The sequence below is a fragment of the Nyctereutes procyonoides genome, unplaced genomic scaffold, assembly GCF_905146905.1.
Source record: "Nyctereutes procyonoides isolate TBG_1078 unplaced genomic scaffold, NYPRO_anot_genome, whole genome shotgun sequence".
Lineage (NCBI taxonomy): Eukaryota > Metazoa > Chordata > Mammalia > Carnivora > Canidae > Nyctereutes > Nyctereutes procyonoides.
In genome coordinates this window covers 16,309,445-16,322,115 of record NW_026575121.1, presented here as the reverse complement: position 1 = coordinate 16,322,115, position 12,671 = coordinate 16,309,445, and the positions used below count along the sequence as shown (strand labels likewise).

The following is a 12,671-nucleotide window of genomic DNA, read 5'->3' as shown; positions in this document are numbered from 1 at the left end:
AACTATCACAGCTTTCTAAACATTGGTATCTTTCATGTGCTTCCGTGCATGTACACACACACACACACACACACACACACACACACAATGGGTCTTAGAATGTTCAAGTACCTAATTAACATTTCTATCTATCTACTATATCACTCAGTACCTGGTATGAAGTTGTCAAGAAGCTCCCAAACTTTGGTAATATTCCTAGGATTATATTAATGTTAATGGTTTAGGCATAAGTGCCCACCCTCACAGAACATTTTCCGGGACTGAATTTTGCTGAAGCTGTAGGGCAATAATATAGTCATTATATAGACTTTCAAATATCAGGTTCCTAGTGAGGCCCTCTACTGAAGACTGGCTAGGGGTTAACTATTAGTTTCTGTTTAATAAACACAGAAAATTCTTCCCATTTGTACATCCATTTAAACTTTTCTTGTAGCTACTAAAAGACTTGAAACTGAGAATGAATTCTCACAGTATGTTTTCCACATGATTTCTACTAAGGGTTGAAAACTTTTGCTGTGAAAATACATTCTTGGTCAATTCCATCTGCCATGTTCCTGGGCATTTCCTAAATCCTTACTTTTCTCTTCAAAATTCCTCTCCTATTCTTGACCTCATTTACTTTCAACTGATGACCTGCTTTTACTTCACAGAAAAAAAGAGTTCATTAGAATTATTTAGCTTCCTTCCCTGAAACCCAACAATTTAACCTCACCACACCTATGTTTACTTCTTTCTCCTCCTCTCGCTAGTGTTCCTCACATACTCAAAGTCACATGTGACTGTGCCCCACTTTCTTATCATGGCCTGGGTTTTTAAAAATCTTTACTCCTATTTTCACAACCTCTCCTTCTCTCTTTGCTTCACTATGCCTTTGACGTAAATAGGCTTGAGTTTTTACCCTGAGTTCTTTTACTCTTTATTTTCATCCTCTATACTTTTCATCTTTACAACCAAGATCTTAAAAGTAGCCTACGCTTCATTTTCTTATTTCTCAAGAAACCATAAGTTGTGATACACATGCAGCATTCCACTGGAAATGCATTCTATAGTTGCCAATCACCTATTGATTGCCAAACCCAACAGGTACTTTTCAGTTCTTATCTTTCTTGATGTTTCCAGCATTAGATATGGATTCAGCACCCATACCTGCTGTCCTCTCTGGCTACAGCTTCTCAGTGCCCCTTCCCACCCCTTAACTGTGAAATTCCCCCAAAGTCTGATCCCATTCCTTGGCTTTCTCTTTTTGCACACTTGCTCTAGGCAGGTTCATCTATACTCTTTACCTTTGCCTAAACTCTGATGACTCCAACATCCTTACCACTCGCCTTAACTCTTATACCTGGTCTACATGCTCTCTGAAAACCCATTTTCTGAATGGGTTTCTGAAACCCATTTTTCTGAAACCCATTTTTTATACTAGGGCAATAATCTCTCTCTTTCTAAAAGATTTTATTTATTTGAGGGGGGGCGGGGGGGGGAGTCTGACAAGGGGCTTGATCCCAGGACCCGGAGATCATGACCTGAGCTGAAGGCAGATGCTTAACCGACTGAGCCACTAGGGCAATTATCTCTAAAGCAAAGATCACATCGTGACATTCTAGTGCATACAGTGTTTCAGTCTTTTCATCCCTATTGTGAGGGATGAAATTCAAACTCCTTAGCATAACCCACCTTCCTCTCCACACTTTGACCCCACCTGCCTATGCAGTCTCATCTATTGACATTTACTACACCCATCTATACTGTTGCCAAATATACCTCGTTCTACCATGCCCTCTAGAATTTCCCTGACTTCTCTCTTTCCTCCCTTTTCCCCCAAACCTAAGTCCTAACTAACTGCCCTTCCAGACTTTCAAGACTCACATTAAACTTCAGTCATCCAGATTTAACAAATATTTAATTGAGGGTGCCTTATTTTTCAGTGCTGTTCTGAACACCCAAGTATTAGCTGAGACAGAGTTCTGTTCTCACACTGATTTCACTTAGGAGTTGGAGGCAGGAGCAAGATATGCAGAAAATAAAGCAGGGCAAAGGGGATAGAGAGTTTGTGTGATGGCTCACTGCTGCTTTAGAATAGGATGGTCAGAGAAGATATTGATTCTTCCATGAGCCAGTTCCTGACTCAGTTAGGTATTCTGTGCTCTGTTCATGATAAAGAGATGTTGGTTTACTTGCTGGGCTTCTCTGCTAGTCTGTGACTCCTTGAGAGCAGAGATTGCTCATCTATGCATTTCCATTTTCTAGCACATAATCATTATAAGGAAATGTGTCCAGCACTGTTCTCGGTGGAGAGATAAAGCCACATAATAAGTGCTCAAAAAAGGATTTTTGGAATAGACTGATACATACTTGAAATGATAATAGGAAAACCTCAAATATAAAATTTCACTTTATATTTAATATTTTAAAAATATATCAAATACTAAAAAGGGATGAAGAGTCAAACAAAATATAACTATACAGTAACATATTTCTGAAACCATGAATGGTAAGTACAGATTAAAGAAACATTTCATAGGAAAAATTTATTTTGCTCCGCATATGAAAGCACTTGGAAAAGACTAGATTCTGAAGATGTGTAAGCATTTTGGGAACAGTATAACTAAGGGAGAATATTGCAAGGAATTGGGAAATAGGTTGTATGGATAGAGTGAGAGCAGGTGATAAGACTTTGTATAGGTAACTCTATTTGTTTAGTTGTGGGGGTATTTCATTTACTAATGATAGACAGGAACCAGTTTAAGGCTCATGGTATTTTATCATGAAAAACCATAATCATTTTGCTGTTACCTTCATTGAAGGAAAAGGCAAAATTAAAATTGAAAGGTGATGTTTTATCTCATTTTTCTCCTCCCATATTTTCATATCTTTTTGCAAATTTTGAGGTTTTTTTAAAGACTAAAATTCCTGAGTTATGAACAACTTTCTTCTTACTATTTTATTTTGCTTGCTTTTACTTTTTCAAGTTAAAAATGTAATACAAAATTACAGAGTTTATAAAATCTAAAAAAAGTATGTATACACATACTTAAGAGTGTACATAATTCTACTACACTAAACCACTCAGTATATTCTCATTCAAATCTATACATTACTTTCATTCAGTCATCATAAGTATTTCCCATGATATTACAGCCTTCATAATGATTTTTCAACACAGCTGTGAAATACTTCATCTAGGAGTTGGGAGATCACTTATTTTAACATTCTCTTATTGTTAGGCATTTAGGTAACTTCTAATTTTTACTATTATCACAATGCTCCAATCATCTCTCAGAAACTAGCTTATTTCCTTTGTTCTTTCCCTAGAAGAGATTAACTGTTGGATTATTGATTTAAAGGGTATGAACACTTTTAAGGTTTAGTAAAATCAGAAGGGCCACATCAATTTACACTGCCATCATCAAAGTATGAGTACTCACATCCCTGCACCTTTGCCAGCATGAGCATTATCTAATTTTTTCCCATTAACTTATACATTTAACACTGCACTTAATTGTTTCAATTTGTATTTGAATACTACTAGAGTTCAATATTTCTCTCTCATTTTTAGTAATGAAAGATGACACTGCTACTTCAGCAAGAAACCATATTGAGCGTAAGTCAACGGTTCAAGGCTGTAAAAATAAAATAAAATAAAATAAAATAAATTAAAATAAAATAAAATAAATAAAATCTGTAAGTTAATCTAATCATGGCGTGGTTAACTGTTATTGTGCTCCATGATAATTAGGCATTAATGGCAAGCAGTTCACGGCTATTATTACTATTATTTACACATAGCCAGATCAAGCATTCTTAGATTATGAGGAGGGCTGGACCAAGTAGATATATAAGGTCTTTTTTATGCCCTCAAAGAGCCTTTGATCTGGAACCAGATGTGATCCAGAACGCAAGTTCTCTTTCTTCCTTAGCTCCACATAGCTTCCATAAACCAAGCACCCAATAAAGATCACAGGCATTATAAATGTAGTTTGGCTGAAGGTGGGCTAGAACTTACTTTGGTGGGAAGCAAAGATGGCCTCGTCAGATATAACTCAAAGACTGGCCAAAGAAATGCCTATTAAATCCCTTGTTTCGTCTCTCTATGATTATTTCTCAAGCTAAGGATCTTGGTTTTCAGAGAGACACCTGAAGAACTTTTAAATTCTGAACTATTTCCATCTCCTTTCCCATAGAGGAAAAAAAGGACTAGAAGCACAATCATATTCCCATTTTCCCAGTCAACCTTATTAACTCATGCAGGAGTGATCTGGATACAGGATTTAAAGGACCTCCCTCTGCCAAAAACCTTTCTTCTCAACACTGTCTGAATGTCCATGCATTAGATTTCTTGACATTTCTAAGCACATAATTCTGAGAAGATTAAAGGAGAAAGGTTGGCATGTGAAGGGTAAGAGGGGGTAGCAGTAATCCACACTTCACTGTGAAATTAATTTAACTAGACTGGTTTTATATTCTTAGAATACTTAACTCTGAAGCATGCAGAAGATAGGAATAAGAAATTCTAATATGGGGATGACATAAGGACAAGCAAAAGGAATTAAGTCATTTTGAGTTGCTTTAAAAATAACATAGCTGAGGACACTATACTATACAAGAATAGGGAAGAAGGCCAAGCTTTTAATAAAAATGTATGTTTCTATACACCTTGCGAGTTTACAAAGCACATTTCCATTGATCATATTAATCCTCACAGCAACCCTGTACTGAAACTGAGACCCAGAGATAGTAAGTAACTTACCCAAAGTCACATAGGTAGTAAGTGGTAGAGCCGGGACTCGACCCAGGTCTTCTGATTCCTCCTGTGCATTTCCAGCTCCCCTGGAGCTGAAGCAGGGGCAAAAAGGGAGGTGGAAGTAATTTGCCCAAGACCAGCCTTGCCCTCTCCCCTTCTTTTAAAGGCCAAGCAGAGCAGACATTTAACTGTTGCAGTGACCCTTTTCCATCAATTCCCTTGGGATGCAGCACACAGAATCTGAAAATGTGTCTCAGCCTTGGACTTAAAAATGGCAATAAGTAGTAAACGATGTCAGAAGCAACTTTGGCAGTACTTTGCCACTGATGTGAAATTTACTGGAATTTCAAAGTGTAGTAAATCTCACTTCAGAAAATAAAACTTATTTCTATAATTGAAATTATTTAAAGCAGTTTGTTTGAAATTTTTTGTGTAGCAGTTTCAGTCAAACCTTTTAAACTATACTGTTATAAAAACTATTTTAAAAAATACTTAAGAACCAAGACATCAATTCTACATTTAACCTACTCTATGGGTGTTTTTTCTAACATAATGATTTTTCCTCAGTGATTATTTTCACTAAAGCCATTATAATCATTAGAATGGACAGAATATTCAGTCTTTTTATAGCCAATTTTAAGCATTTTCAACAAATTATTAGGAAAATATATCTTCTTGAGATGTAAATCTTATTTTCATTTCTAAATTATATCTAAAATATTTTTAATGTAGCCTTTTATAATTAATTTTCTATGACAAAATTTAGAGTTTCCAGTCTCCAGTTTCTTGAAGAGTTTCTTAGGGAATTATATATTTTAATTTCTCATCTCAATTATTTACATTTCTAATAAGTTTTAAACACATATAGTGAGAAATTTTTCTCTTCTTTGCTTATTTCCTAAAAATGCAAGGATACAATTTAAATCAACTGGGCATATAGTCAACTTTTCACCATTTCTAGATCTTTCTGTACTCAGCTCCAGTACATCTCCGTCTCTAACAGTCTTTGTGTTTATGAGAACTACTATCAGTAGGGCTAGGTGTTAAGTAAGCATCAATTATAATCAGGGATTATGAAAGATCAATCAGGAAAACCAATTTATTTGTGCACAAATCTTTTAGAGGCTTTTTGAACTTGAAAAGATGCTCTATTTAACCAGACTTCATTTGAGGATTAATCCTGTCTGAGGTGGAACAAATCCAACCTAATAGTTAAAAGTTATGTGAAACCTTTAAGATGAATAAAAGGCAAATATTCAGATAAAAACAAAAGAGGAAGAGAACAAGGAGGAGGAATCTGGATAAGGAGGGAGAGGAAAAGGAGAAAAGGGGAACAAAAGAAGAGAAAAAAATATTTACCTAGAATAAACAAAAAACTTCAAGTAAGTACTAATACTCTCAAGCTTTTGATATGGCTCCCCTTTTCCCTTTGCTTTAAGACTTCAATTTCATATTTAAAAAATCTAATTGTCTAACATTGTTTTACACACTCACGGTCAAATTCAGAAATTCCCAATGATAATAAGACTTACATTATCTGATCACTTTATGAGATAAACAAAAAATGAGTGTACTTTTCTCCATGTTATTTTCAGCCTTATTTACATAAGTCTTTCCAAGATAAAATTATTATTATATTCTCCTAAATCATTCATTCAATCGTACCAAAAATGGTTGCCAACATTAAAAAAAGGAACACGAGCCCACGAATTTTAAAATTTGAATCATATAGAAACAGAATTAAACTGACTTCTAATATCTTACTTTGTATAGTAAGTTCTTGGTTGAGCAGGACTAAGAGGGCTTACCCTAATTTCTTAATCACATGCCCTGGGGAAAAATGAGCATATTTCAGGCAACCTAAAAATGCCAATAAAAGGTCATTAAAAAGTTACCACTGGTTTTGAAAAGTCAACATCAGACTTCCCCACTTCCTTCCTTCATTGCTGGCCTTTGTTTACCATGCATAACAAAACTGTAATCAAGAACCACACCAACAACGGTTCCCAGACTTGAACCATCTCAGTCTGATGGAGGCCTTATTAATATTTATTAAGTGGCTTCTGGAAGGAAAGAAATATATCTTTGGCTTCTCTTATATTCTTTTAATCCCTTGGGTATATAGGGCAATCTATTTTCTAAAGTAGCTTTGCTACAAAAAGCATTTGAAGAATATTTATTGATAAACTATCCTATTTAAAACTGTTATGCTTGGGCTTGATGTCTGACAAAGGACTCTTCAGTAATAAAGGTGACCACCAGAACTACATAAATCATTCAACACATAATTTCTGACCTCCTTCCACTGTTCTAGTTATCAAGCCAGTTCATGTGCTCACTTAAAATTCTAATCCCCTCAAGCTCTAAAAGAGCTAGTACTTACAGTATATATCTACATCTTATTTATAGAGTTCCTATGCACTCCCACTAACTATTATCCAACCATAAATTCTGCCCTTGTTTATAATTATAAGTGCCTGGAAAGGGCAGGTTTCTTAAAATAAGAATTTTTCCCCCTCCAGATCACTCAAGTGAGTTCTAGAATTATATCCAAGATTATCAATTCATCTCACTTAACTGCTGTTACCAGGAAAACAAGAACAGGGGATCAAGAGCAGTTAAGTATAAGAGCTTACTTATTTTCCAGGAGGCTTTAACAAGCTTTTCACTAATTAAAACAATATTATTCAAGAGCTTTAGAACACAACAACGTATTAGTAAAAGAGCAATATAAATGTTGAAACAAAACTGAATTTTTGGTCTTTCGGATTCTCCATCACTTAAAAATGTTCACTTATCCAATGGAATTAACTTGCTTTGAAACTTTCTTTTGAAATGTCATCTTAACAAAAAAAGGGATTTCACATTTTGCCTTAGACTAGTTTATTGGAAAATAACAAATACAAAATCCAAATAAATGGTGAAAATACCTTACTGTTGGAACATGTAAAGATCATGTGGGTTAGTAGGTGAGAATTAAAAGACAGTAATATTATAAAAGCTATGACGGTAGTCTTCACAAGTGACAATTTCTAAAAGTTAATGCTTAGAAGTTTTCAGAATTAGAGTTAAGTTAAAATTTAAAAACCAGTGAGTTATGTATAATTCTATGTAAGATAAGATCTTACTTTTATTTTTATGTAATAAAATACTGTTACTAATGGCATAAGTACTTAGAAGGGACATAAAATTTCAGGAACATATTCTGTCCTCTATTCAAAGAAAGGTTAAGAATCTTAGAATGTGTTTGAGGACAAACTGTCTTTTATATATTTAGTCTCTATTTGTAACAGAAAAATAGAATATTATGTTATAAATAAGAGGTTTAGAACAGCTAAAACCATATAATTAAAGATAAATCTTCATCCTATCTTAAAGCTGGAAAATTTGAAAACTAGAAAGAAGGTGACAAGACAGCTAAGATCTTTTCCAGAATATATCCTATAGACTTTCTATAATAGGCAAAAAAAAAAAAAAAAAAAGAATTCCATGAGCAAATAAGTTTGTGAAGCACTATACACCACTTCTCTCTCTTAGAGATTAAAATACGTTATCACTGATGTGAATGTTCAATAGCAATTTCTAAATAAAAATAATCAAAAATAAAAGCACTCAAAGCAAATGAACATAAGCTCATAGATCTAATAAGTGATTTCAGCAAGGTTGCAGGATAACTATAAATCACTATCGAAGGAAATTACAGAAGACCCAAAAAGATAGAGAAAAACATAATAAAATAAAATACTTAGTCTTGAGAAGTCTCATAATAAAAAAGCACACTTATTTTTTTTAAGCCAGCATTTTCCAAATTTATTTAATCCGAGAGCAGAACTAATGTTCTCAGAACACACTTCAGAAAACTCTGAGCTAGATGGACCAGGCATTAAAAAGTATGCACAAAAAAAATTAATGATTTTTGTATTCTTATGGTGGTCTAAGATGCTTAATTAGAGCCTCTTCAGTTATGTTTACTCTTAATAAACTACATGGATTTTCTTTTTTAAGGGAAACAAAATGTACTCACTGTTGTAGTATTTCCTTTCCCTTCTGAATGGAGCTTTCAGTCAATGACAGGTGCTAGGGGAGTTATTTCAAGCCAACGTGTAAAACTCTTGCTAGTAGTTCCCAAGTTTAATGGATTTGGAAGCTCTATAACACAGAGTATTTCTCACAAGGAGACATATCAACTCCACTCTTTCCTAGAGATGTGATAGTGAAACCTATTGCTCATGATTCTAGAGTAAACAGTCCAGGTCTAATAAAGTTCAGAAAATTAAGATCAGTAGGAAGGGTAGTCCATGTATATCAAGAGATAATATCTTCTGAAGGTACCAAAAAAGAAAAAAGAAAAAAAAAAGCCAGGTGGATACGAAGCTGTTTTGGAAATAGAGTGATAACAGAGAGAGATGACTAATAAGATAACCATGTAAAATTAAAAAAGAGAATGGACAACTCACAACTGACTATATATAGTATGCTATCAAATATATATCCTAAATCCCCTCATAGCCCATCACCATCAAGGATCACAAGCATTGACTTCGAAGGAGGAAAAATGTGCTGTGGGGGCTCCATCTGAAAGCAAATAAAGTCTATGGTGCAATGAGCAACATTATTTTTCTGCTTTTTTAGATGCAGATGGAAGAGGGTCAGAAATTTACTAGAAACTAAAATAGAACTATGTGTATCTTTTTAATTCAAGGATGCCTCTTTAGATTTATAACAGTCTTTAAAATATACTGAATATGAGTGTCTAGTCAAGGCACATGTCCAATACAAGAGTAAGATCTTTGGGAACAGAGAAATAAAACAAAACAAAAATATTCCTCAGATTCATTTATTTTATTACTTTACTTCCTGTGCAGTGAGTATATTAGCAAGTCTTGTATTGTAAAAGAATGGTAAAATTCAGTGCAGTTTGAATTGCAGTTTTAAAAGTCCTGGTAAGTAAAATAAATGAAAAAACAAAAATTTACTTTTAAAAGAAAACAAGGCTTGAGCCTACTGAATCAAAAAGTTCAAAGGGAAAAATAAGTTCACCTGACAATCCCAGCACCCTTCATTTGCAGGTCTCACTCATGATGCCTCCTTAAGACTACTTTGAAGGAAAAAGTAAATCATGTAATATTCAGCATAAACCTAAAGCATCATAATTTAATTCCCAATTAACCAACATCGTAATTCAGGGCTCCACACTTTAGGTTGCTATTAATAAAGGTGAGACTTAGAAGATAAAAGATTAACATAATATCTATTAGTATTCATTTATACAAAAAGAAAATGCTGCAGATTTTTCCAACTTGATTCTTAATGTTGCTATTCAAATAATTTAAGGCTTGAATTATTTTATGAATTGTAATTAAAGTTAGAAGCAAATCTGAGTAGTATGTCTATTCTAACTGTAAAAAGACAGAAAGCATCTTAGGTAATACCCTGACATGTTGCTTTGCTTCAGAAGTTATTTCATCTTCAGAAAAAGTAACATGAAATAATAATATAATCTGTACATTCACTGCTCAATAAAGAACAACTCAGATTACCCAGAAATCTTTTAAAGATGTTTTTATATATAGTTCCTTTGAGTAGATTACAATATATTATCAAACAGCAAAATTCAAACAATACTTTTTGTACAGGTTCTTAAAATTATTATCTAGCATATTATTCTTTTACTATTAATTTATGTAGTGAAATAAAATGTCTCTATTGAATAATATAGTAGGGTGAAAACTAGATGTCAGTATTTTCATAATAATCTGTCAGGTTTGGCTATCACAAACGAAATATGGGCTTCAAAGGGTAGATACGAACAGTATTAAATTGACATATCCATGCATATGGCATGCATTTATGAATGAATAATCTCTCCCTCTATGTGAGCAGCTTTCATATCTCCAGTAAAATCCTTCTGTGTATTCTACAACTTTTGATGGGAATTGTGAAAGGCTGGGTAATTGATGAAGAAAAAAAGAATATCAAATACAACCAAGCTTCATTAAATTGAAGCTTGAAGATGTTGCATGGAATCCCCAAATTCCATCACCTGTGATTTGAAAATTATGTGCTTAAATGGAGCCAAGCCAGCTGTACAGTTTTATCTGCTTAACTCTGTTAATACTGCAACAAAACAGAACAACATGAGCACTGCCCATATGACAATGTTTGAAGGAAAGTTTCTGGAAATATGCATGGTGGAAGAAAATATATTTCAGTCTTTCAGTGACCTTGATCAACTTGTACTTTTAGTGCAGAGATTTAAGTATGGTAAATTATACCCATTAATTTATTTAAGAATTTATCAGCAAGAATGAAAAACCTCTGGACTATGATCAAATATGGGCTTGTACTTTTTATTAGATACTAATTGGCAGAACTTCACTGTTACATAATTCTAATTTTCCTTTGAAGTTAATGATTTCTATAACAATTGTCCTCTTTTTAACATCTATTATGATCTTTTGATATCAAATACAAACTAGTTATAGCCTAACTTTATCACTACATCATTAAAATTACTAACATGACCTTGTTCTAATACGTTTAGGATCTATTTTAACTCATTAATTTATGTATCCTAACTCTCAATCTCCTTCCTCATTAAATAGGTTAGAGTTTTTTGGTTATATGTTTCTTTTTAATATTTTTATTAGTGGTAGAATAACTTATAGTTTTTTGTGAACATCATTTGAATTTAAAAAGATAATTTTCAAATGTGTATCCCAGGATGTCATTATAAAATATTTGTGCAAAGTTACTTCGAAAGTAAAACTTGAGACTGATAGTTCTTTTTGTAAAGTATACAAAACCTGAAAAAATATATATCATAATTATTTAAAAAAGAACCAAAAAATAAATTTTACTTTTAAAATAGATAAATAGATAAGAACTTTAAAAATAGATAAAATTCATTAGGTCATACCTTTTCCTTCCACATTAATTTCATCTTCAAACTAAGGAGGAATAAAATAAAGACCTAAACATTATTTAAATTACAACTTCAGTAAATAAGACTTTTTCCACTTGTATTTTATCTTAAAGCTTCAAGAAGAAAGAATAACGACCCTCATGAGATATTTTAGTTTGTTTCACATAACTGGACCTATAACTTTCTTCTAACTTTATGCAGTATGCAGGGATTTTTGTGTGTTTTATGCATTAACATATACCCTTCACCTAGAATAATGCCTGGCACCTAATAGATGTACAATGAATATTTGCTGAGTAGATGAATACAGAAAAATATTTAAAACAGGATGATTATTTAAAAGGTAATAACAATCCATCTGTCCAGAATCAATGCCAAGATGGTGTGTATGTTAAGGCCTTAGAACTAAACATTATCTACATAATTACAATTAATTTCATTGGAACAACAGCTGAACAAGCTCTTTTCCTGATATTAAGAAGTACTATGAATTTATAAAAAAAAGGTTTAGAAACCACCAAGTTCTAAAACATTTCTTGGGATATAAAAGCCTCCATAGAATCTAGGTCATAAAAATACTTGGAAAATCAAGACTTGACAAGTGTCTTTCCAGGCTTAGGAAAGCAATTCAAAAGCAACTACACTTTAAAAACACAAAAGGTTTGTCTAAGCAGCAGTGCCAGGGTATTTTACAGTAACTCAAATTGCCTGTGGCATCTTTTTACTGGTTTCCCGGTATTAGTTTTAGAGTTAAAAGGAAGCAATTTGGAAAGGGCCTGCAGGAAACACAAAAAGCAGTTTTCTCTGCCCCCCAATGTTTTCTCATACAGTCATCAGAAATATAAGATAATGTTACGCTTTTCTTCCTATATAATTTTACAAATAATATGAGACTCCCTAATGCTTCATTTACTTTGGAAAAATAAGGAAAATCGTACAATGTTTAAAGAACATTGCGGGAAACAGTGAGAGCATTTATCCAGTTAAGAGTAAGTTATGAACCCCATA

The 12,671-nt window shown here is 33.2% G+C and overlaps 1 protein-coding gene across 6 annotated transcripts in view; it reads right to left on the bottom strand.

Annotated features, from left to right (window-relative positions):
• TDRD3 (tudor domain containing 3) overlaps positions 1-12,671 on the bottom strand; it is a 162,338-nt gene that overhangs the window by 20,016 nt on the left and 129,651 nt on the right. For 5 of the 6 annotated variants that reach the window (XM_055335867.1, XM_055335868.1, XM_055335863.1 and 2 more), the window contains exon 13: positions 4,745-4,830. The exons of the other annotated variant lie outside the window; for it this stretch is intronic. In XM_055335867.1, coding sequence (XP_055191842.1) covers positions 4,745-4,830 — 86 coding nt within the window. The remainder of the gene's footprint in view (positions 1-4,744; positions 4,831-12,671) is intronic. 6 annotated transcript variants of the gene reach the window in all.